Below are 27559 nucleotides of genomic sequence, written 5' to 3'. Positions count from 1 at the left end.
AATGAAAATGATAATTTCACATCAAAATATATAAAAACAGACCCAAGCTGCTTTACCAAGAACATTGGACACAGATGAACTAGAGGCAGAGTATTGTGATAGCTAGCTACATTCTAAATGCCCTCACCCACAGTTAAGTCTAGCACTCACTCCTCATGGAAGGACCTTCCTTTTGTAGCAGATGGAGACAAGGACAGCCACAGGAGTAGTTTTGTAGAGAACACGTGACTAGGGATTCTCAGCCCCAGTTGATGTGTCCACCACTACCACAAACCATACCATAAGGCTCATAAAATGTCAGCAGTGAGAAGGCAGAAAGACTGTAGGAGCCAGAGGCCCAGGAAGTCACCTGAAAGATGGTGTGTTCTATATATGAAGGCAAGCTGTACCCCTGAAATCTCAAAAACATGATCACCTAAACAAAACATAAACAATGGCAACACTAAGTGACCCACCAACATAGATGGTTTCACACCTAGAGAAAGAGCTACAGGCAATTCATGACCGTTGAAAAAAAGGGAATCAGTCTTCCCAAAGGAAAAGCCTCTGCTACATTACTCAGTCCATAATACATATGCATATAATTCAAGCAGGATGTCATATAATGTGTGTGTGTGTGTGTGTGTGTGTGTATCCATGATAACTAAAGAAAATAAGCCATAAATTTGAGAGGAAAGGTATATGTGGGAGGAGATGAATACAGACAGACAGACAGACAGACAGACACACACACACACACACACACACACACACACACAAAATTCCTTTACCTTTTAACCCAAGTGTGACAAATTCAAATACATTACGTCTTGACAGAGTTGAATATGTCCCCTAAAGTGTAAGAATTCTCTGATTATAATTATATTCATTTCTATATCAATGACAAGTTACATCAACATATCAATTAATATTTGTATCAATAAGCCAAAAAGGGAGGTAAGAGGATGAAGACTGAGCCTCACTGCCAAAATCAGCTTGTATAATTCATATAATCCAGTATTCAAAACTGATTATTTCTAAAAGTCCAACCTGAGAACTAGAAATAGATGCCTCCTTAAGTAATGAACTTGCCCCTCAAGTCAGCGGTCAGTTCTCCAATCAGCTGCAAGGTACTGGAGCCCTCATACAGGCTGCAGTGAAGGATGTGGGCTATTTGCACATGTGTGTAAACCTATGTGCTCCTTTGATTCACTGTAATAAAGCAATAAAAAAGAAATCTGAGAAATAAGTGTAAGAAAAGAGAAGTTATTTATAGGTGGTACAATTAGTTACCTAGGAAACCCAGAAAAGTCAGCTGAATCTCTTCTAAAAAGAAACATGATATTTTAATAGACAAACCAGTCTCCAAATGTACATGTGTAAATCAATACAAAAAATGCCATTACTAAAATAAAACTGAAAATTGGATCCCATTCACAATGACAAGAAAGAAAAACAACCAAGAGTGAAAAACCACCTAAAGTGTATAGTGGGAGATAGATAATAATGCTATTAATATAAAACTATGGTTTACAAAAGGGTAGTGCCACAATATGTAAATAGCCTTTAATAAATCAATTGCAGGAAGACAATTCCTTCAATAACAAAGTGACTGAAAAACAAGAAGTGACACTCCAAAAATCAAAATCTCAAATTGATATTTTAAGTAGAAAATATCAACTACATTAACAGATTTAAAAAAAAAAAAAAAAAACAAAAAAAACTCCATCAACTTCTCCACCTGCTGACTTCATGTTTTTATGTGAACAAACACCCATTAGTCAAATATACCTTCACCCCCCCCCCACTCCTCAACCCTGCAAAGAATAAACAATGGTATATAACAATGGTATTTATGACTTTGGGACAAAGCCCTGGGTAATTTAGGTGATCCCTGATGGATCTATCTACTGCAGGTTTAACCCTGTGTGGAGGCTCAGCACTGTCCTGCCACGTTATAGGACTCAAAAATCACTCAAGATATTAGGCCTGTACATAAGAACCTCTACCACTGAGCCATTCTTCTGGTCCTCCAGTGTGTGTGTGTGTGTGTGTGTGTGTGTGTGTGTGTGTGTCTGTATGTGTGTCTCTCTCTGTGTGTGTGTGAAAGAGAGAGAGAGAGAGACAGACAGACAGAGAGACTCACACTGACTCTCACTGCATCAGGAGCACTGGATTCACAGACCAGTGAGGCCCCAAGATGCTGTCTTGGATCTTCCCAGCACTGTGACTATAAGCACACACTAGCAAGCCTACTGTCTCATGGGTGCTGGGCATCTGAATGCAGGTGCTGTGGAGCAAGGAGTTCAGCCAATGAGCCATCACTCCGTTCCCTTTTTAAATTTGAAATGAAAATATTGCAATCTCAGGAACTCGAAAAGAAAATTTCATGATAATTGCAAACAACAAGATGATCAGTGAAGAGTATTCATTGTGACAGGCAGAGAGACACAGCCTTTGGGGACAGATTGAAACACGTGGCCCACATTTCACAAGGTTTCTTCGTCCTCTGTGAACTCATGGGAATTCTAACCCAACCCTGCTCACATTTGCTGTGATTTCAGACTCTGAAACTTCTATGGAAAACAGTCAAGAAAGCACAGCAAGGTTCTGCAGGGACAAGTCAAAACTTTGAATTTTTACGGATATTAAGCAGTGATGGGGACACATCAGTAGAAGCCAGTGGAAGCATTCAAACTCACCCAAATATGTGTAAAAGCTTAGGGCATGAGCAAGATATTATTTTCAATCACTAAAATGAAGTAATGGACACAACTGTGTAGAAAGCAGATTTGTAGCCTCATTTTTATATCAAAATATGTGCTAGATAGATGCATGGTTTAAATGGAACAGAAATATGAACTATAAAGTCACTAAGGTACAACAGCTCTATACGGCCTTTCTGTGATGCCATGTTCCTTCCTGTGACTTGGGTATTAAAGGCACCCATTCTATTCCAGTGGAAGTCACTGAAACGCCACTATAAAATCAGAGAATACAGTGGACCAACCCTAAATGGTACTCAATTTTATAAAAGGAAGAAAAACAAGCCAGCAGGTGTAAGAAAAACAATAGAATAATGAATTGAATGCCCCGGTGAGGCTGGATGTAGCTCAGTGGGTAGGGTACTTGCTGGGCATGTACAAAACTCTGGGTTCAATCCAAAGTACAACATAAGCTGTGTGTGTGTTTGGTGGTGCACACCTATAATCTCAGCATTAAGGAGGCAGAGACAAAGAAGTTCAGAAGTTCAAGGTCACCCTTAGCTACAAGGCAAGTTTGAGGCAAACCATGGATATGAGGACTTGTTTTAAAAGTAAAGGGGGCTGGAGAGATGGTTCAGTGGTTAAGAGCACTGGCTGTTCTCCCAGGAATTCTGAGTTCAAATCCCAGCAACCACATGGTGGCTCACAACCATCTATAATGAGGTCTGATGATGCCCTTTTCTGGTGTGTCTGAAGACAGATATGGTGTACTTATGTATAATAAATAAATAAATCTTTTTTTAAAAAGTAAAAACCTGTTAAATAAAGAAATAAATCTTTTTTTAAAGTAAAAACCCGTTCCACTATGAATAATCAAATTAAATACAATTGAATTAATCTTCTTTCTAAAAGTCAAAGACAATCAAAATGGATTAAGACAAAGCCAACTATATGATTTTTAAATAAATTTCCCACATATATATATATATCCCTTTCTGAATGGGAGGAGTGATCCTTAAAAATAAAACTCCATGCTACACAGGCACAAAGTCATCCAGGAAACCCACATTTCAGACCAGAATAACTTTCAGGTCTGGGGAGAAGGTTCAGTGGTTAAGAGAATTGCCGCTCCTCCAGAGGTCCTGAGTCCAACTGTATTAGGTAGCTCAGTACTGCCTATGTTACACCAACTCAGGAGGGTCCAATACCCTCTTCTAGTTTCCATGGGTACTGCACTCACTTGCACATATTCCCACACAGACATATGTCCACATTTCCCACATAGACACACAGACTTCCAAGGGTAATCTAACGCCCTCTTCTGGCCTTCATGGTCACTGCACTCACGGGCACAGAGACACACACAGAAACACATATACAAATTTTAAATAGCTATAATAGTAAAAACTATACTACTAACTACTACTACTACTACTACTACTACTACTACTACTACTACTACTACTACTACTATTACTATTACTACTACTACTACTACTACTACTACTACTGATGATGATGATGATGATGATGATGATGATAATAAAATCATTGCCATAGAGAAAATTTCATACTGATTTGTGTGTGACCTTAAAGAATTTTCAAAGAGAAACAACTTTACAACTTCAATCCAAGGTTTTAGCTTTCTTTCAGTAGTTTAGGATAAAGAGGGGTAAGCTCTTCCAAGACCATGCCACTTATGAGACACTGCCTTCTCAGAAGCTACAGGAGAGATACTACTTTCAAATGCTTATACAATGTTCACTAACACATGCTATCAACTGAAAGGTAAGAGCAGTCCCAACAGATATAAAGATCACAATAGAAATGCATCCTCCATAATACATGGCATTAGAGATGAACAACCAAAAAATCTTTAAAACTTTTTCATATATGTGTTAACTTATACACATCCAAGGAGGTAAAGGCATGAGTCATGCATCTGATGGTCTAAGTTCAATCCCTACTAAAAAAGATGACACAGAGGCACACAGCTGTGCTCCAGGACCCTTCCAGGGAGATGAAACATAGAACCATCCTGGAAGCATGGGAGTCAGCTGGCCTAAAGTATGTACCATGGTACAAACCGTAAGAGAGAACCTGCCTCAACAAGGGGAGACAAGAATCTGCACCTGTACACACACACACACACACACACACACACACACACACACACACAGGTGTGCATTCACGAGCACACACATGCAAATTCACCCATTTTAAGCCTACCCTGGTTAGCTGAAAACAATGATAAAATTCTTAAACTCTAACAAGATAAGAGAAAAATCGAAAGAATAATATGATCTACCAGTTACAGGAACTAAAAGGGGTCATCATCTTTACATATTGTACAGGCATTCAGTATGAAAAATGTATGCCAATTAGATTATCTCAGAAAACATAGACTTAGAATTGAAAGATAAAAAATTTCCAAACTGACCTCAAATAAGGGCTGCATAAATTTAGATTTACATCTCTTAAAAGAAAAGCAATCTAATAAGAATCAGTCCTTCTCTTAACACATGTTCATGTATGATATGTTCTCTCTGTGTGTGTCTCTGTCTGTCTGTCTGTCTGTCTCTCTCTCTCTCTCTCTCTCTCTCTCTCTCTCTCTCACACACACACACACACACACACACACACACACATACACCAGCCCCAGATTATTTCAGTGATGAATCCTAGCAGATGTTTAATAGAGAAATAACAATGTCTTATTGTAACTCTTTCACAAAATACAAGAGGAGGTAAAACCCTCACAACTCTTATTAAGAGGCCAGTATAACCCGACTACCCAAACCAGTCATGAATATAGCAATGAAAGTCTTATGAATGTAGAAATAAAATCCTTAATAAAATATAAGGAGTTCAAAGGCAGATCTCCCTGGTTGTGCATAAATGTGGATAGATGTGTGTATGTGTGCATGTGTGTATCCTGATATATATGAAACAAATGAACGTGCTAATTTGCAGAATCTAAATAAATTTTGAAGATCACATTCCCGGGCCTAAAACTAATTAGGCCACCCAATTGTTGTGTACATTAAAGCTCCCTAAAACCACAAAGCTCATTGTTCCTTTGATAACCCACTTCCATATTCCATAATCTCAGCTTGTTTTCATATTTCTACAAAGGACAGATGGTAAACACTGAGAGAATTATAAAGATAAATGGCAAACCACCTTAGGACATGTTCTTTTAAAGTTACTGAGAGTTTATCAAAAGCCATATTTCAAGCTAAGTTTCCAAACTTACATACAGGAATGTTTTCCTGAGGCCATTGGAGGCTTCCAACATGGCTGTAAATAAAAGGATGGCCAATAAACATGAGAGGAAGCAAGGTAATACTCGGGATTTTCAAATTAGCCTGGTGGAGTTCTCTATTGAATTCTGTGGCTGCTGAAGTTGCACTCTGTTTAAAAAGAGCATTTTGTCTCTCGAATGAATTTTTACTCATTTGAATCAAAGTTACTCCAAATGCCCAGCATTCTAGAGAGAGAATAAAAGGGGGGAAGAGGAGCACACAGTTGTTTATCTTCACTGGATGACTAACTAACAGCTCCAGGAATCTCAAACCCAAGTCGGAATGTACAGCTTCCCACGCTGCTGGCAGCCCGAGGCACAGACTAAGCTAGCAGAGAAAACACTAGACATATCATCATTTTATTGTTTACCCAATAGTTGTGCAAACTAGTGTTTCTTAAAGGTGTTTCTTTCAGATCAATGATATTAGAAATATACATTTTCCATACCAATCATGAGGACACATGCATTTCGTTTAAATAAAAGAATTGTCCAATGTGCTTATATCTGTTTGCACGAATGGTCAGATAAAGGCAAAACTTTAGGAAAGAGTAGCTCTTTAGCTGGTCCACATTTGTTGAAAGGGGGAAGGCACAATAAACAGGGTTACTCACTCACTCTGCTACCATTTATCTGGCAGCTGAGCTGTGTCAGGCACCGGGGATGGAAAGAAAACATAATTGTCAGGAAAAATCAATGCGCATGTGCATGCCTACCCTCACTCTTTGCTGCTGTCTATCTCTGCTACCATTGCCATTTTTTTGCTTACATCAGACCCCAGTGTCTTCTAACATCCCTTAGGAATCTTCCATCAACAGATTGGCTGCCTTGTTGACCAGGAAGCTTCTAGGCTCTCAGCCTCTCTGGTGTGCAAATGGCCCATAGTAGGACTATCTATCCCCTATTGATTGTAAGCCAGTTTATTAAATCCTTTTAGATTATGCATGTGGTCTACCAGTGCTGTTCCCCAGAGTACCCTGCCTAATACATCTGAGATGGATTTCAGTTTAAAATGGTGTTGGAGTGAGAGGGGATGATCTGGGGACAGAGGCAAGGAAGACACAACTGTAAACACAGCTCTTGGGGCTGTTGGGGAACTGATAGGCGGGAAGAAAACAGCCTTGGAGACAGGATGTTATTACCTATCCTGCTACCTGAGAATAGACAGGTCTATCTGTCAAAGACAGGTCCAACAATAACACACATTGTCTCTCTGATTCACTGTGTTAAACAGCTTAAGACTTTAAAAGCCGGGCTTCCTCTTACGCCTTGGTATAGACAATCATTGCCTTAGGAATGGACTAGACTGGCCTTATAAGTCTCTTCTAACTCACAGATTCTAGGAATCACATCATGATTAGATTATGTCCCTTCTGGTTTCTTGGAAGCAGAGCCCCCCTGCCCCCATTCCCTACAGCCTCTCAACAGCTGCAGAGAACGTCTGTTTGGGAAATGAGGGGGACTTCTGGGAAGCATCATCTCCCAGGCAAGCACTTTAAAACACTGAATTCTGCATGGTGATATAAAATTTGGAAGCAGATCCTTTCTGGTTAAGACTGCTGATGAGGACCCAGCCCTGGGCAGTACCTTGACTGCTGCCTGCAAGAGACATCGCATCAGAGTACCAAGGGAGTCATGGTTAGCTCTCTGTCCTATGGATGTCGTGAGAGCATAAGCAGGTGCCAATGAAAAGTAAGCGGTATTCCCATGTATCTGCATTATAACGTTTATCAATGTTCTATCTGTCATGGGTGAAAGCTGTAAGGAATAGTCTGAAATTGAATTATTATGCAATACTTTTCCCTGTAAAGAAAACACAGCTGAACTGATAAGCTTTCATGATTCTTTAGTATAGAAACAAAGGGTTTCTGTAAATCCTAAAACTGGACTCTCAATGTCAGGACCCACAAGCTAAGTTCACCCATTGAGTGAATGATTCAAGACTTATTGTACATCAGTGTCCTTCTGGAAACAAAGTTCCTTAGAATCATCTGAGTTGAAAGCTTGGAAAAAGCTGGAATTCAAAAGGGTGCATAAAGATCCTGGCTCTTCCCCTGTCGGCCCAGTGGGCTCTGAAATCAGCCATCAACCTGCATTTGACTCTGCCAGTTATGCAGTTGCAGTAGCTAAATCATATCCAAGTTCTTCATGCTGAAGCTTCTCCATGTGCTTAACGGATGCCGTAAAGGTCACACCCTTTGAGGGACTGTGGGCACATGTCAACATGCTACTTCCTTCGGAGGGTTTATCCCAGCACATGCTGATTGTGAGGGAAGCTGCCAGAGATACCACAACTGCTGTGACCAGGTGAAGTCCTACTGTGTCTTCCTCCATAGCAGAGGGGTTCACACATGCAGTGACAGCTGAGACCCTGCACATCTTAAACTTCTAGCCTTGGCTTTTTCAGGAGGGAGTTCACTGTGGCTCCTGCCTCTCTGGAGTGGGGTAATAAAGGATGATCTAAGAGTGAGGCCATGTTCTCAGAACAGGACTGTTCGTTGAAATGACACAAACTAGGGCAGGAGAGATGGCTCAGTGGTTAAGGGCACTAACTGTTCTTCCAGAGGTCCTGAGTTCAATTCCCAGCAACCACATGGTGACTCACAACCATCTGTAATAGGATCTGATACCCTCTTTTGGTGTGTCTAAAAACAGCTACAGTGTATTCATAAATATAATAAGAATATCTAAAAAAATAAAAAATAAATGACACAAACAAAAACTTTAATTCTCTACTACAAGGTAAAGGCAATAAACTTTTAGAAACATCGCTGTTCTATAGGTGCAAAATCTTTCGTTTAGCTTTCTCAAAAGGAGCTCTGAGGTGGGATCGGATGTATTGAACTCAGTCTGAGTGAGTTTTTTTCCAATAATTTATATTTTTATTCACTTTACATCCTAATAGCACACCCCAACCTCTCCCCCCCAGCCCTGCTTCTGCAGATCCCTCCTCAGAGAAGAGAGTGTGGGTCTTGCTCTGCTTGGACTTGATGTCCTAGGGTGGAGTGGCACCCAAGGGAAGCTTCACTTCTCTGAGTGGATGGTGGTTTTGTTTTTTTGTTTTTTTAAACCATTTAAAGCAGAGGTGTCAAGAACTAACAATGGAAGAACAATTCAGACAAAGCCATCTCAGCAGCAGGGAGTACATGCGACTGACTGCCTTTCTGGATGGGAAAGTAACACCAGCATTTGGTCTTGGTTTTAAATTCCTTCAAGTTCCAGAATGTTTGAAATTGTTTTAAATCTGTAGAATTCTGAACAGCAAGGTTCCAGAGCCTGGAATGAGTTGAACTTTTGATGTCTGCGTTCCGAATGGTGGTTCGTATGAGAGCTGGGAGGCTGTGTGCTATTTCATCCACAAAAACAAGGAAGATTCTTATCTAAACAATAACTTATATTCACCCCCACCTAAAACCTTGATGAGCATTTTCATCTCTACCCCCCCCTTCTACTCTTAACTCCTCTCTTTGAGTCCTTTCTCAAGAGCCCATTGGGAGCTGAAGGCTTGGAAAACCCATGGCCCTGCCTTGTTCCAACTTGGTTCTTCCCCTTTCAGTGTTCCTCCTGCCCAAGCCATGATAGTCCCACAGTGGCATAGAAGGAAATGAATCTTTATTCTTTCAGCTGTAAGTCTACAGATCAGAAGCAGCAGGGCTTGGTGGTGCACACCTTTAATCCCAGTACTCAGGAGGTAAGGTAGACAAATCTCTGTGAGTTTGAGGCCAGCCTGATCCACATAGTGAGCTCCAGAACAGCCAGAACTATGTAAAGAGACGAGGATGTACTGACACTACCTTGCTGGGTTATAGAGAGATGTCCTTAATTCTAAGCCCAACAGCGTGAACACTGGCTCATGAGATCTGAAATAGAAGGAATGAAAAACACCCTTGCACCTTTGATGTCCTCATTTTGTATTTTGGGAACAGCACAAACAGCCATTCATTAAAGTTAGAATGGGATGGTAGCTCATAGAACCGAGAACTTAGCCTTCTGAGGTGGGGTGGGAGGATAAACTTAAGCCATTGAGTGAGCAATGGTACCAGTGCCTCTCTGTAAATTTAAAGGGAGTGCCTACATTTCTTCTCAGTGCTTAGCAGAGCCCAGGAAGCAGACTACATTTTCATTCCTTTGTGGTAAAGAATCTAAAGTAAAGGATTTCCTAGGTTTCTTGGAGTCACACAAATATAAAGAGGTCACTTCCCCACGTCTAGATTCTGGCTCTTAATTCAAGCCACTTGTCATTTTCATAACTGGAGTGGGAGAATTCCCAGCACCCTTGACCCTCTACATCCACCCAGATGTGACCCCAGAGGAGACAAATGAAACACAGGTCCTTATTTTATGTCCTTGATGTCCCTGGAAGATAACAGTACATTTAGGAATTGTCATATATATATATATATATATATATATATATATATATATATATATATATATATGAATACCATAGTCTTAGCTTGTTTTGTTTTGTTTTTAACTACTTCTCATCTCATCTCTCCTCCCACCCACTTAGCAAATTGCCGTCTCCTTTGATCCTCTGTAACCAGTGGCTTAGACCTGAGTTGTGCAGAGTAGAAAGTAAAATGAAAAACTTCTAAGAGCAGGCAGAGTGGAGAAGCAGCCAAAAAGACTGAAATTCGTGAGGACAAACTGGCAGAGGGAAATACTCGAGGAACGGAACTTCCCATGAATTAACGGCGCTCAAGGAACATGAAGAGGTGGCATAAAGCTTGTGGAATCAAGCTAATGAGTCATCAAAAATTTGAACCATTAGGTGATTGGTCCCCATCCCCTAGATAAATGAGTGGAGAAATGCAGAATCCATTCCAAACGTTACAAAGAGATCCAGATGAGCAGTGTCTGCACCATCTTCTTGCTCCATCATACAAACCTCCCCTTATCAAAATCAAGAAGCATGGGAAACTGCAGTGCGTGCTCCCAGAAGGTGCAGGCAAGAGGAATTCTGTTGACACCTCTGCTGGCAAGAAGCAACTTCCGGAGTTCGTGTCTGACTGGTTCCCCAGCTGTTCTCGGTTTGCCTCTGCCAGCAGAAGATGGGAACAGCTGATGTCCTCACCCAAGGCTTAGCTTGGCCCCATCATTTGCACATCCACCCCTGCAGCTGCCAAGGCAAAGAGTGACCTGCCAGCCAGCAGGAGAGCAGCTGCCTTATTTCCTGATGAATATTCTGAGGACTGGAAGCTGAGACCCAGTCCCCCTGGAGTGGGTTTAGTTTCTTTTCAGCACATCCCTAGGATTCATGGATGCCACATGCCCTGAGGTGAGAACCTGTGTCTGGTTTTCACACCACAGTATTCCCCAGCTACTAGTCCAACTCTTGGATCACAGTGTGCAGGAAGGAAATGTGTTGATTTGTATGTGGCCTTCTGGCTCGGAAAACACGGTGACACCAAAGAGAATTTGCTACTGAAACACATACAAATGTTAAATGCGACACTCACATTGGAGGACCCATATTATTGAACTTGAGAAAAAAGAAAGAGAATTAGACAGAATTAAAGGAATTATAAGCAAAGACAATTCAGGCATTCCAATACCTTGGAAACCAGGAGGTCCAGATACTGGTCCAATTCCAGGGGTTTACCTAACAGAAGTATGACTTCCACACAGATGAGATTGACAGTTAAGACCCTTGACTATAACCAGGGCCTGGATTAGGGCTTGAGTCCTGGGTGCAATGCTTGCCTAGCATATGAGGCCCTGGCTTCCATCCCTGGCACTGCAATCTCCCCATTAAAAACAAAAATCTAAACAGATCCTTGAAGAGTTGTCCTTCCCAAGTTAGGAGGGTTTTAAAAACACCAAGTTTCTTAAAGAAACTGCAATCTCTTATTTTCACCCCCCAAATCTGGTAAGTATTAGTTAGATGTTAGGTCCAAAGCAGACTCAAAAAATACCAATGCTGCTGACGATGTCTTGACTGACGGTCCAGGTTCAGCCCGGGCTACATGCTGACCAGGTAGAGGAAAGGATCACCACCTAAAGCCATCATTGCTCTGAGGCCTTGTAAAGCAGGTTTCTGTTTGTCAGCTTTAGGGTTACTTCCCTTATCGCCCCTGTACAGCCAACTACCTCCTCCAGTGAGCACTGAGTTTCTGATTGACACAAACAAGCCCGTAACAGATCTAAGTCTCCACACCAATTCTCAGGCTACCCTGGCCCAGACCCAACCTCTGGATGCTCTAACTCCCGAGCTGTTCAGCTCACATCCCTCCCTTAAAACAGGCAAAGATTTCCCACCTTGTTCCTGTCCTCTCTGACCCTGGGGAGATAGCAATGGCAGTTTGATCCCCAATAAACCTTTTTTCAACCTACAGAGTGGCCTAGTTCCATGGCTTCACTGTGTACTCATTTCCACTAGGGACTCGGAACTTCATGGCTTTGCCACTTGGGTGTACAGAACAAGCTTACAATAAATTTGTGGTTTAAAAGTTCCAAGTTTGGGAATAGAGTACAAGAATGGCTTCAGACAAGTGAACACCCAAGAACCTGTCAGTCTTAAACAATCTATGCCACATAGGAAAATTTCTGAATTTATAGCATGGTTCATAGAGTACAGGGCTCCCATGGAGAAGGGGGATGGGAAAGGAAAAGCTAAAGGCTCTGAAAGAGATGATCTGTGATAATAAAGAAAACTTTTTACTCTAAGATCTTGAGATTCTGGGAACTGGCAAGTGGAACAATCTGGAAGGGATGACAACTACCTAAAGACAGGAAGAAATAACAGGCAACCTCCATGAAAGGTAATGAACGGGCTTCACTTTGAAATATATCTAGCAGTTTGAAGAATAAAATGAAGCTTTCACAAATGAGCATTTAAAGACATCAGGAAACATAAAGTGAGTCAATAGGCAGCCCAAACAGTAAATGAGACACAGCTAAAAGGAGAACTGGTAAGATCAAATTAAGTCCTAGAGACATTACTTGTAATAGAACAAAGTCAAAGAAAGACCAAGGCAAAAACAGAAGCTATAAACAGGGTCACTGACTAACAAGGTACAATGGTAAGAGAGAGAGAGAGAGAGAGAGAGAGAGAGAGAGAGAGAGAGAGAGAGAGAGAGAGAAAGTTTCAAATCAGGAAACAAAGGACAGGGGTAATGATTAATCATCTTTATAATGAACTGGATTCAGGAAACTCAGGAATTCTAGGCCTGGAAGTATGCTCCAAATCCCATCTACCTGGGAGTCGAGGAAGGAGAATCACAAGTTCAATATCTGTCTGTGCTACGGAGTGAGTTCAAGGTCAAGTTGGTCTACTTAATAAGACTCTGCCTTATTAAGCAAAAGACAACTTGGAACATAAAGAGGCAGTGCATGTGTGAGTATGTTTAAGTCCCTAGGTTCAATCCTAAGTACCACAAAAAGACAGAGGAGAAAGAAATATAGATGAAAGGAAAGAAAGAGAAAGAGGAAGAGGATGGAGAGAAAGACAGTGGGGATGGTAGTAACATAAAGCCAGGTATAAATAATAAATACAATTATTCCCTTTTAGACATATGCAAAAACAAATTCATATTAAATGGCAAAAAGACAATAGAAACATGTGTGCACATATAAAAAATACAGAGAACAATGAAAAAACTATCATATCTAGAGAAATAAACAAATTTAGATCCATCAAATAACTATTACTCTAAAGAGACCAAAGCCATCTCAGGAAGGTTAGCCATCTGGGAAGGCTTAGCCATACCAGAAGGTCTCTATCTGTTTGAGAGAAACGACTGTCCATCTAGAAATCAACACAGAGATAAACCCATGAGAGGGTTACAGCAGACATCTTTAGGGATAGCAAACACAGTTTGTTCATTAGAGACTCTAAGTGGAAGACAACTTTAACAAGGAGTGAGCACCAAGGTCTGCCTTCCTGGCTTTCTCCCCTCTATTTAACCATGGTCTCCAGCCTGTTGGACAGTCCCATCCACTTCAGTGATTTCTCCTCAGTTAACCCTGTCTGGATACACCTCACATGGGCGATTCTCCCACAACAGTGACCTAGAACCTGTGGGTCATGACCCCTTCAGGGGTTAAATGACCCTTTCACAGCTGTAACATGTCAGATATTCTGCATATCAGATGTCCCAGGTGGCAGACGTTACGATTCATAACAGTAGCAAAATTGCGGTTATGAAATAGCAATGAACATAACTTTATGGTGGGGGTCATCACAACATGAGAAACTGTATTAAAGGGTCACATTATTAGGAAGTTTGAAAACCACTGTCCTCGAAGATGCCAAATCCTGTGTTAACAGTGATGATCAATTATAAAAGGAGCATATGTTTGAAAGAGCAGAACTGAATTACCACGCACAAAAATCCGGAAGTGTAGTGGGAAGCATCAACCCACGCTTAGCCTGTGCCACTGTCTGAGAGAAGGCAAAGGTTCTCTCCAGACTCTGTTAGTGAAGTGCAGATGTGATGAACCGAACAGTAGCAGTGTGGAAACAGGCTAGAACTCAGAGCATCTAAACTCACATATCATAAATAAACATATGTAAATAGTCCTTTAACCATACAGTGGGAGACAAAGAAGAAAGCAGGCATCTAAAAGGGTAAAAGCTAAGTTATTTTTATTATAATGAGAGAGAGAGAGAGAGAGAGAGAGAGAGAGAGAATGTGTGCTACCTGCTCCTATTTACCCTGCAGTGGAGGCACTGACCCATTTGAGGAGAAAAGAGGACTAATACAAAGAATTGTGATAATTCTCAGAGGAATTCTATGGAACGCACATTCTACCATTAATAAACATTAATCAAGATCACCAAGTTCAAAACCAGTACCTCAGTATCCCAACAGTAAGTTAAAGCAAGTATCAGAACAACAATAAAGGTCTATCTATAAGAAAACAAGAGTAGCCAGAGCTGGTAGTAGAAACTGAGCCATCGATGCAGGGTATTACTAAAGTCTACTTATTTGTGGTTGTTTTGTTTTCTAGATTAAAGATTTAGAGGCTAGAGAGATGGCTCAGCAACTAAGAATGGTTGCTGTGCTTCCAGAAGTTCCCAGAACCCATATCAGGCGCCATGGACCCAACAATCTCTTCTGGACTCTGTAGATATCGTGCACTTATGAATCAAGACACATTCATAGACATAAATAAAATAACTGAAATTAAATATCCAAAACAAACCAAACAGGAGTTAAAGATCTAAAATATTAACAACGAAAAGTGCCCAGAGCATCTATACAGAGCTCCTGCAAAGCTATGCAAGGGTTTCCAGGAGAAAGTTATTTAAAGCATCCTGAATATCAGCAAAAAGAACAAGTCCATTGACATGCCTATGTTTATGATCACAGCCTTGAGGTCACAAGAATGCTCATTCTCTGCCAAATTAACCGAGATCTCAGGATGGGAAGTTAAGTAGCCCCCACTGCAAGATTCTAATACCCATACAAAACTCTCGAGCTTCATGAAAAATCAAACTATTTGGAAAGGGAAGAAAAAAGAAAGTGAGCAAGACTAAGTCTTCTAAGAGCTTAGTATGGGCTATATACTTTCCACTCCCTTGAGGTATCCTCTGAACACGTGCACAAGTAGACACAGCACATCACAGAGAAGGCAGCCAAGGAAGAGAGAGATTATGCAATCTGTCTGAATAGAAGAGGAGGCAGAAAACAGGTAGGAGCTGGCAGATGGGGAGGAGGGTTGTGAGAGGGGGTCCTCTGAACCTGCACGGATAGTGCACTCACGAACACACAAGCAGCTGTGGTTACTGGGTAAGACCAAGGCAGCCAGAGATCCAGAGCACATGTGGCAGATGATCCCTGGGCCCTCGACCTGACTGAGGAGCTATTGGCAGTTGGTAGCTCTGAGGGTATTGAGGGTCACTTTCTTGAGGATATGGCCACTAGTAAGATTCCCATACTCCAGTGGATGATCCCACACCCAGGCAAATTGGGCAGTACTGACTGGACCTAGTAGGCTATTAAGAAAAACAAGACATCAAGTTGGTAAGGAGATGTGTTGGAGGGAAGCTGGAGGAGAAAATTGGGGAGTATTCATTGTATACATTTATAAAATTCTCAGGAAAATAGTTCTTTTTTTAATTTTGCCTGAGGTTTGGGACTCCAGCCATCTCAGTTCTCTCAACCCTGAGGGGTTTCCTCCAGGGTGGGATTTTCAGGGGAGACCAGCTAGCTGACTTGAGCACAGATCTCTGTGCTTCTGAAGCTCTTCTACCTAAGTCCTTCTCCCAGGAACATCATCTTGCCAACCTGAGAACTTAAGGCTTCCCTAGAAACCACAGAGGAGCCCCCAGATTGCCCTGTGCCGACCAGAATAGAAAGCAGATTCAGTAACTGCTTCCATGATAATGGTTTGCTTAGATGTATACAAATATAGATGGTGATCTTATATGATAAATAAAAGTACATTTCTACTATAAGTCAGTACCAAAGGTTAACATTTAGGAGAAATTACCTTAAAAAATCTCTTTTAAATTTCAAAACAGATAGAAATGTTCATAAACCAAACTTGTAAAAATATCTGCTAAAAGGACCAGTGAGATGGCTTGGCAGGTAAAGTCTCTGCAAGTCTAACAACCTGAGTTTAATCTCTGATCCCACAGGGCAAGGAGAGAGTTAACTACCGGAAGTTGACCTTTGACCTCCATGTGAGCCATAGCACATATGAAACCCCCACCCATCCACTAAAACATGTGCGTGAGTGCATGTATGCATGCATGTTTGCACATGTGCGTGCACGCACACACACACACACATACACACACACACAATAATTGTAAAACTCATTCTTAAAAATAGAGGCTAGAGAGTTGGCTCAGAGGTCAAAAGCATGGCTGCTCTTCTAGAGGACATGGTTAGACTGCTAACACATACAGGGTGGCTCACAACCACCTCCAGATCCAGGGCATCTGATGTTCTTCTCTTCTGGTCTCCAGGCATGTAAATGGTGCACAGACATACATGCAGACAAGACACTTATACACATAAAATTAAAATAAATAAGTCTTTTTTAATGTGGTAGAGAACAGTTGAAGAAGACATCTGACACCAACCTCTGAGCAGCACATGCACACACATGCACACGCACACACACACACACACACACACACACACACACCAGATACATGAGTGGTTTGCCATGTTCCCATCACAAACAGATTACTACTACTATCAGTCTCAACCAGTCAGAAAAAGGATGAATAGTGTATAATGGAAACTCATAACCACTGCTGAGCTCTCAAGAACAAGTATCTGTTGCTGTGGCAACCATGGCCCAATGCTTAGCCAGAGATGGGCATCTATATCATTCCCTCCAAGGCTCAGGGAACACTGTGGAAAAGGTATCAGAACAGTGTTAAGATTCAGGTAGGTTGACCATGGCAGGCCCCAGAACTACAAATGGGACTTTTTGAAGAGAGGAGGAGGCAGAGAAGGAGGAGGAGGAAAACTCAAAGTCAGGGTAGGCAGAGGTAAATCTGAGAGTAATTAGGAAGAGGGAGATAAATATAATCAAAATATATAAAATTCTCAAAGAATTAATAAAAGTACTATTTAAAAGGAGAAAGAAAGCAAAGAATGTCCAAAGCTGGGAAATGGGCAGACTGCTGTGGAGTAGCTCCTCTCAGCTGAAACATTTCTGTGGTGGGATGCTCTCAAGATTCAACAAGTAAACAAAGGGTCAGGAGCCCCGAGAGAGCTGAAAGTTAGGAGATTCTCAGAGGTCCTTCCTCAGCTTTGTGGCAGGGCAGACAGCTAGAAGAGGAGTCTGTGGCCAACAGAACTGAGCCTCAGAAAATAAATTTAGCTTTTGGAAGAAACTGGGGACCACTGGGCTGTGGTTGGAGGCTGCAGCTCTCCTGAGCCCTGGGTAGCAGGGCTAGGCTTTAGTGATGCTGTACCTTTTTGAGTCATCCTTGCTCTTGTAAATAACCCCTACATCCTTGCTAGTGACCTCAGTAAAATCTCATTGGTTACCCCCTACCTCTTCTGCCTCCTCCCTGAAAAAGAAAGGACAAAGAAATGAAAGCAAGCTGCACAATAATATATCCACAACATGACTCCGATTCTCCCGGACTGCAATGAAAACACATACATTGTTGGAACAGTGACTGTTCTGGGGGGACAAGAATTGTGCATAATTTTCAGTTTGTTTTTGTTTTAAGTCATTTATTAGATTTCCTGTTACCTTACTTGCTAAGTAATATGAATGAAGAGAAATAAATGATACAGAAGTAATGAAAAGAGACAGATAACAATGACCTACTGAAAGAAAACACACAAACAAAATGGGTCCGAGAGTATCTCCCTCATGGTGGTGAAAATGTCAGTCAAAAGATGAAAATACTCCATATCTAGCTTGTCAAAATGTACAAGCTACAAAATAGCAAATATGCCTAATTTTAGAGTGTTATCAAAGCTCTCCAAGTAGGAATTTGTTCCCTTTGTGGAGCCAATTTGAAAAGCAATTTAACAAAGTATATTAAAGTGGAAAATGAACTGTACTCTACAACTCAGCAATTCACTCATAATAGGTCCCCTAGAGCTCACGCGTACACATAAAGACACAGGACAAGGATCCACCACTGTGATGTAAAAAGCTGGAGAATGCAGGGCTTTGTCAACAGAGGAGAGCTCAATTTAAAGCTTAGTCATTCAATTAAAAAGAAAGAACCAAGTATAAATGCCAACATGAATAAATCTTAAAAACACATTAATTTAAAAATTAAAAAGAAAAAACAGAAACAAAACCCTGAAGGTTGCAAATGTTGTAATCTGTTGTAAGGTACCATTAAGCCTAACATTTAAATCCAAAATAACATCAGGAACTAATTAGAGAAATGTATATATAAGACCCATCAGCTACTCAGAAAGGCAGAAGGTTGGATGGGTGGAACGCAGGTGTGTGGTTACACACATATCTTTAATATTTTAGACCTTTAAAGTTTAGATGTTCTGAGTCATGTATAATAAAATCTAGAGGGTAAGAAGTACAATATGTGACTTATTCTTGGTCTCTTTTCCAACCTTAAATTCTTTTTCAATAATTCTTTTTTTTTATTATGCCAAATTATACTAAAATTGACTGAGAAAAGCTCTAGTAGTTTGAAAAGTTTACTTGGTTTGAATGTGAAGCATTCCAATACCCCAAGGCTCCTGTATTTGGATACTTGGGCTCTGGCAGTCTGGGGAGGTGCTGAGCCTTTGGTATGGGTCCTAACTGGCAGACAGGGCTAGAGGGATGGCTCTCAAGGGCCACAAGTCAACCTAACTCTTTGTTGCCTGAATTCACTAAGATGATTTTTCTATGCCCCAAGTTCCTGCCACCGTGCCTTCCTACAGGAGCTGAATAAGCCCCTCCTTCAAGTCGTTTCTGTCAGGCATTCTGTTGGTGTCAACTAGAGTCACTGGCATACTTGGTAGATCTCATTTCCAGAGAATACATGCTCCATTAACCAGAGAACAGCAGCCTTTTAAAACACAGGCTGGAGAGAGGCTTGGTGGCTAAAAGAGGGCCCAAGTTCTGTTGCCAGCACCCACACTGGGCAGCTCATCATGGGTCAAACACCCTCTTCTGGTCTTCAAGGGAACTTGTACTCATATGTATGTGCCCTGCATGTTCCCACACCAATTCACACACAGATTCAGGCACTAAATCTGTATATGCATATGTACACACACACACACACACACACACACACACACACACAAACACACACACTGCTAAATCCTCTTCTGGATTGAATGTCTAATGACATAGGAAAGTTTTGTGTTCAAATGCAGGATGGATTTATTACCACATTCTGCTCAGAGAGGCATGGATACCAGCATCCACAGGGGGTCATATAAAGGGCTATGAAGGCCAAAGCATCAGCAGGAGCAGACAGAAGGTCCAGATACCCAAGGAGGCTGCCCAAATTCTAAAACGGTTGCCAGGAAGTTGAGCTCTTAATGTATTGCCTTGGGATGACATAAAAACTTAAAGAATAAAAAAACTATATCAATATGAGGCTGAATTATTCAGCTTCTCCTCCTCATCTGTCAATTGAAGGCAAGGCGTATTGAGCATTAAATAAAGTCCAAGGAAACAGGATGAAAAACGACTTGCAGAAAGTGGGAAGGTTGAAACAGCAGCCTGCTCAAAAAGCACAAGACTAGAGTACACATTTGAATTGGAAAACAGTATATCTGACCTGCATTACCAATTCTGTCTAAAATCAGATGGATTTCCATGAGCATTGTATTGTGCCAAAGAGAGAGTACAGAGATTCTGGGATGTTTACCAGGGCTGGGGTATGGCCTACTTTCCCTCATGAGAACATGGAGATGGCCTTTCATCTGTTCTCCATCTGAAGTCCTGGTGTCCTCTGCTGTGAGAAGAGGCAAGAACAGGACAGGCTGCAGGATTCTCCCGCTAGCACCGCATGAGATTATGGCATGGTGCCTACATGCCGTGTCTACATGCCGATACGAAAACTCTGGGTTTGTTAAACTACTGGCTGCACATAGATAATGAACCAGCTACATGGAACACAGGAAAAAGTTCCCAAAACTGTATTTAAATTGTGTCTACCTCACTTCGCTGTTATCCAACATTGTTTAACCCTGCTGTGTTGGGGTGCAGGCTGAGGGTTCTGGAGCTGCCTGTGTGTGCCTCCAAACACATTCAGAAATGCTTCTCAAAACTATCTTTGGAAATCAGAGACACAACAGGAACAACAGAACTTTAAAGGACTCCTGGAATACACTCTGATACAAAAAAAAAAAATTTTTTTTTGCAACTGTAATGAGTTCATTACAGCACCATTTAGGGCAGGAAGAAATCTACTTAGCTTCCTTAAATGATGGAGCTTCTGTCCTTGAAAATATTTTTGTGTGTGCAATTCCCACAGCTGCAACATTTGTCTAATTAGGTATATGTTCACTTTGAGTTTTCACAGATTTTTTTTTTGAAAACAAAGTTTTAAAACATTTTAAAATGGCTTTAATGTTTGTTTCCGCAAGGAAGGAAGAGAAGGAGCCAAATGGCAGTGGGAGGAAGAAAATGTCAATTGCTGTAAGAAAGGTGTGGCTGGCTTCCAGTTGGCATGGCAGAGTCGCAGGTGCTTTCCTGGCTCCCCTCTTGAAACCACAGTAAAACACTGGTTTTTCTGACAACAACAACAAGGACAACCATAAGACACAAAGAGTAACAATAGCAAGCAGAGGTGGCCAAGAGGTGGGCACAGCTCAGGGGTAAGAGTGTGCTGCCCTAGGTCCTGTCTGCACTGAGTTGAATGAAAAACACCCCCATAGTCTTGGGCATTGGACTTCTCAGTTGGTGGAGCTGTTGTGTTGGCTAAGAAGGTGTGGCCTTGCTGGAGGATGTATGTTACTGGGGGTAGGATTTAAGAGTTTAAAGGCCCCCACCATTCTAGTTTTCTGCCTCTGCTTCATGATTATAGTTCGAGATGTAAGTCCCCAGTGTCCTGATCCTGCCACCACACCTGGTGCCTTTGCTCCACTATCATAGATTCTAATCTGCTAGGACTATAAGCCCCAATAAGCCATTTCTTCTATAGATTGCCTTGGTCATGGTGTTTTATCATAGCAATAGAAAAGGGATAAATATACGTCTGCAGTACCACTCCAGAGGAAAAAGAAGAGAGGGGGAGAAAGGGAGGGAGAAAGTGTGTGAGGTGTGTGTGTGTGTGTGTGTGTGTGTGTGTGTGTGTGTGTGTGAGAGAGAGAGAGAGAGAAAGAGAGAGAGAGAGAGAGAGACAGAGACAGAGACAGAGACAGATGGACACACACACAGAGACAGAGAAAGACAGAGACAGACAGAGAGACAGACAGACACACACACACACACACACACAGAGAGAGAGAGAGAGAGAGAGAGAGAGAGAGAGAGAGAGAGAGAGAGAGAGAGAATACTAGGGCACATAGGAATGCTAGCTCCCTGGAGAAGAAGAATGCCATGGTACCATGTCTCTGGGAAATGAGAATTTGAAGCTCCAAGTTTCTTGCAAAGCTGGGATTGTGGATGCCTGCCTCCCCCAATCCAAGGACTCAAGAATGCATCTAGAAGGCACAGCAGCACAGAACTGCTGAGCTCCAGAACACTTCCACCCTGGCCAGATCATACAGAGGAAAGGTCACAGTGCACTGGATAGAAAGCAGAAACAGTAAGTGGAAACAAGGACCTGAGGGCATGACCTCCATTCTAGCCCTGTTCTGCTGAGCACCCAGGGCTCTGAGACCCTGCGACTGAGCTAAAATCTTCAGCAGGAGATAGGAGGATCCGAAAAAAACAAAACAAAAAACTGGCCAGCCCAAAGGAAAGCAATGTATATGTTAGAACCAATGATATATGGATATATCCCAATAAAATGTCACCTCCTTCCCCTATTGATAAATCTATCTGTAGAAGCACATAGAACTTCCAGTCAGCTCAGAATCCCAGGATTAAATGGCAACAGTGAACCAAAAATAGGATGTTTTAACAAAGTCAGAGATTCTTCTAAAGGGGTAAAATGAATCTCAAATTTCACAGTGACCCTGAGGTGAACAATAAGTATCTATGAACCAATAATGTCTTCAGAGCTGACAGAAACCTTCTACGCATGACAAGCAGACAAGGCACTATAACGAAAAGAAGGCAATTTATATAAGGACAGTAAACATCTTCAGCTTGAATGGAGGGGCTAAAAACCATAAGGAAATGCCCCAAAACAGTATAAAATGTAGAGATGGAAAATGACAGGGAAGAAGAAGAAACAGCTGAAAAAACAGTGTGAGAAAGTAAAAGTTTCAACATGAAATTTCAATTTGATAGTTACACTGAGTTCCCAGTGTGATCACTGAAAAAGACCACCATGAACGTGCATTTCCATAACGTGTAGAGATTACAGTTACAAAGAGAAGATAGTAACTTTCAGAAAGAAAATGTATTTAAAAGATCAACCATGCACATGCTGTTAATCCATCAAGTTACCCAGCAGTCCTGGGCATAGAGACAATGAGGAAATTCCTATTGAATACAAAGGACATATGACTTTTACCAAACTAGCACTCAAAGGTGAAATGGGGAGCACATGCAAGGAAAGAAAGAATAAAATGCTGCCCATACATGCATATATAGGTATATGAACACACATGTATACTGTATCATATCTATACACAAGAAGTGTGGTGTGTATGTGTGTGTATGTGTGAAAGAGAGAAAGAAAGAGGAGAGGGGGGAGAGAGGAAGGAAACTAAGGGAAGGAGGACAGAAGGGAAGGAGAAAGGGAAGGAGAGCATGACTTTAGTGGGAAAGAATTGTGTGCAGCTTCTTTACTTAGGCTCATTTCTTTAAAAACGAAAAAACAAAAAAACAATGTTTCTACAAGGAAGGAGTAGAAGCCAAATAGAGCTAAATGACAATGGAAAGGATAAAATGTATGTCAAGAGTGTGACAATAATTTTATACATATAAAAACACACATTTGTGTGTGTGTGTGTGTGTGTGTGTGTGTATGTGTATGTATGTGTGAAGGGTATAGCAGAAACAAGTTTTCCTGTTGAACTCTGGCCTTTTTTTTTTCTTGAGATGCCCGTGTGCACAGTTACAAATATCTTTTCGCCCAGAGTCCTGTGCAGCTAATCATGTCCTGGATCATAAGCTGACAATGAGGTCTGTTAATCTGTTAAAGGCTTATATTATTTTCCTTAAAAAAAAAAAAAGAGGGAATTGTGGTTCTTCAGCCTTTGCCTTTTTTGTCCTGTTGCTACCCAGAAGCAGGTATGAGAGTAAGGGGTGCAGCAGCCAGTGAGGCAATAAGGGCTTGCGGCTAAGAATGGACATCAGCATGTAAGAATGCAGATGCTCAGGATGTGCAGTGTTCCTGACTCAGACACAGAGGATGTATGGTGTTCCTGACTCAGACACAGAGGATGTGCAATGTTCCTGACTGTATCACTGGCCTATAACACCTGTGAAATTATTTTTACACCATTCACTTCATAATTGCTCTCCATGTCACAAAAAACAAAGACAACAACAACAACACAACAAGGACAAAAACAGTGCCCCAATTGTGTTTCCTGTCGTTTGCAACTAAAATCAGCCTTCATGCATTCACAAGTTATCCAAGAACTATCTTGGGCTGGAGAGATGGTTAAAAGCACTGACTGCTCTTCCAGGAGATTCAGGTTCAGTGCCCAGCACCTACAGGAGCACTCCCAATCATCTGTAGAATCTGGTTTCAGGGATCTTGTTCCCTCTTCTGGCCTCCACAGGCATAGGGTACTGCAGGCTTATAGGGTAGACACACACAAGTAAATACCCATACACATTAAACACTTTTCCAAATGGATATCACCCAGACACTCTTCCTCAGAAGTTTCTGGAATGTCTACATCACAAAAACTGAGGAAGGAAGAAAAAGTTATTTGTTTGGAAAAGAAGTGAGACCATAGAGAAAGGATATGAGAGAACGTTCCAGGCTCTTGATTAAAGAAAATCCTGAAGCAATTGCTGAATCGTGTTCTTAAAGAAGATCCAGTTTGAAGGTCTGGGGAGAGAGCTCAGTCTAGAAATTGCTCACTGTGGGAACATGAGGGGCTGGGTTCAGTTCCCCAAATTCACACAAAAAGTCAGGTTTGGTGGTGCACACTTATAATCCCATGGCTAAGAAGCAGAAAAGATGGGTAGATCCCTAGGGTTTACCAGTCAGCCAGCCACACCTACTTGATGCATACCAGCCAGCAATAGGCGTTGTTTCTAAAAGGTGGATGGTACCTAAGGAGTGACACTAGAACTTGGTTGTCACCAGTCCTGTACATACTTCTGCACACCCATAAACGCTCATACACATACAGGAACACAAAAGCAACAGCAGAGTTCTGGGAAAGGCAAACCCCAGGGTCTGAGTGAGGATGAGCTGTAACAACACTGGCTACAGTGTTGGAGAGAACACCCAGGTGAGGAATAGACCCATGTTGTGAAAGGGAGCCTCAGGAATGAAGTGTCAGCACAAGGCATTTGGAGGAAGCAATAGATGTCATTCTTGAAGCAGGGAAGATGGTTGGGAGTGCAGGGCTTGGGATCCGGGCTCTGATTTGGACTTGTTTGTGCTCAGCTGTGCCAAAGCTCAGGGGTAATGAGCGAGGCTACAGGCAAACTCGGGATATACTCAGCCCTTGACAAGTAATGATTCCCATCCTCTGCCAACATGAATAGATGCTTCATGTGTTTGCATTTAAACATCCTCCATGACAGGACTTGGGGGAATGGACCGAGAGTTGATTCTGAGAATCTGAGTGTAAACACACCATGAACTTGGAATATTAAGACACAATACTTAAACCAGTACAAGTGTGTTGGCTTACTTCTTTGCTGAAGACATGCCTAAGACAAGGCTCTGTCTACTGACACTGCAGCCTCCCTCCCAGTGAAATAACTCCCCACTATTACTTTTATTTAATAAACATTTTCCTCTAAAAAATATCAGCTGTGCTTGGACTTCTGTTTGTGTGTGCGGCGCATACGCCAAGTTCAAGGCCAACTCAGGCATACTTTGGAACTGTTTACATGTTTCTAAGTATGTCTGCTGTACAACCTTCAAAGGAAATAGTTTGTACAAAACTCTCTCAAAACCACCTTCAGCTGCGGTTTTCATCCGCAGGTCCCAGAGTTCTCTAAATAGTCTTCAGTGTCGTAGCCTTTTTCCCTGATGGTTGATATGTGTAATTGTTTAATTTAACCAACAAGTTGCCAAGTTGGTCTACATTGCTGTGTCGGTATTTATGGGAGCTAGAATTTGGTTATATTAGGGTAGATATGCTGGAGGGTCGAGGGTAACAGTGACAGTTGAGAAAGAAAATGTTTCGAGTTGGGAACAGTTGATGATGGAGGGTTAACTAGTTGCAGAAAACTAACTGCCTGATCCGCAGAATCACAGAAGAGTTGGAGGTCAAGGTGGATCATTCATTGGTGAACAGCGCCCCCAGCGGCCAAAGGGGGACGGCAGCGGGGGGGGGGGTGATCAGGGAAGCTCCGGAATTTTAAAAAGGCACCTGCTGTGAGTTCTCATTATACAAACAGGATCCACAGGTGCCCCGGTTTTGAGAAAATTCAAGTCCGGAATATACAAGTCTGTAAAAACTCCTTTATATGTATGCACTTTCGTTTAACTCTGAAGTGGGTTCTCGCGCTACACAAGGTCTTGGTGTAAGCCCTTATTTACCAAGGATGAGCAAGAGAGGGGTTCTGTTCAAGTTTGAGCCTTACTGACAGAGAGTGAAGGTAGAAATCTCTAAGGGCTGACTTAAGCGACGAAGACAATTGAAACAAACAAAGTAAAGAGTGCTGCAGGTACACCTGTGATGGGGTGGGGGCTGGGCGTCCTCTACGTCCCCCAATTGTGTCAGAGAGGGATGGGGGTGTGGAGGAAGAAACTTTGTTGGGGATTGACTCTGAAACTGGGTGAAGGAACTCACTTACCCCACTGGATCAGTAAAACGACCCCACGCACACCCTCCCAGGAGACACGTGTAACTGTCAAGACACTGAGAGCCTTAGGAGCAAATGTCACTCCAAGAGGGGAGGCTGTGCCTCTTCATTCAGACACTAGCAGCTTTAAGGCCCCCGAGCTAAGCGTCTTCTTCCCCCGTGCCACCCCAAACTCCGAGTGGGCACCTGGCGGGGGACCAGTGTCGAAGCTCTGGGAGCGCAAGCTTGGGGGATCAGATGCGCCCTGGTGCGTCTCCTCTCCTTGCAGCTGTGCCACTCGCGGAGACCCCGGCTTGTCGCGAGGTGGCGGGGAGGGGACGCGCAAGCAGCCGCGTGTGCGGATGACTTACCTCGGGCTGCACAGGGCGCCAGCAGGGCCCCAGCCAGGGCCAGCAGGAGGGCGCGGGCGGGGGGCGCGCGCCGCGCCGGGCGTTCTGCCATTGTCGCCGGCCTGGCGTGCAGCTGCTTCGGGGGCCCCGCAGCCAGCACTGCAGCATCCCACGCGGGCGCCGAGCCGGGAGACGTTCTACTGCCCCGAGTCTGCCGCGACCCCTCGCGCAGCGCCCGGGTCGCGGAGCAGCAAGTCTAGCCTTTCATTTTTCAAAAAAAAAAAAAAAAAAACTTTCTTCCCTCCCCGTGTGTGTGCGTGCGCGCGCGCGCTACTCTGGCACGAGCCGCCCTTGACCGTTGCAATAAATGAGCAGCCTGTCCGAGTTGGCGCCGGGGACCAGCGATCCGAGGGCGGGCCTGTGCAATGGATCCGCGGCCAGCAGTCGCCGTTCTCATTACCACGGAACAAATTAGCGTCTCCCCCGCACCCCGCCCGCCTGCGGCGTCCCGCGGGTCCTAGAGACCGCTCTGGGGTCCCTGACCGCCCGGGTCCTAGCCACTCTCGGGGTGGCTGGACGCAGGATGGCCACAGACCCCTTATGCGGGCCGCCGGCTCCGTGGCGCAAAGGCGCGAGAACGCACACTTCCCAGCCTCAGGATGATGTGGCCTCGGGGCCCTGGGCGCCGGCAGCCAAGAGCACACGCGGCGCCGGGGTCCAGCTTTCCAGACTGAGTCTGGAAAGGATGACTGGGCTGCTAGCTGCTGGCTAGCTGGGAACCG

General features: G+C 42.8%; 1 protein-coding gene across 1 annotated transcript in view; it reads right to left on the bottom strand.

The window, feature by feature from the left end:
- Positions 1-26889, bottom strand: part of ADAM12 (ADAM metallopeptidase domain 12) — a gene marked incomplete at both ends in the record, with an annotated part of 311848 nt that extends 284959 nt beyond the window's left edge. Inside the window, one exon of the mRNA XM_080911836.1 lies at positions 26799-26889. Within this exon, the coding sequence (XP_080767962.1) occupies positions 26799-26889 (91 nt within the window). The remainder of the gene's footprint in view (positions 1-26798) is intronic.
- Positions 26890-27559: the final 670 nt, after the last annotated feature.

The sequence above is a fragment of the Micromys minutus genome (assembly GCF_963924665.1).
Source record: "Micromys minutus genome assembly, chromosome: 2".
Lineage (NCBI taxonomy): Eukaryota > Metazoa > Chordata > Mammalia > Rodentia > Muridae > Micromys > Micromys minutus.
This window is presented reverse-complemented; position numbering and strand designations above follow the sequence as displayed.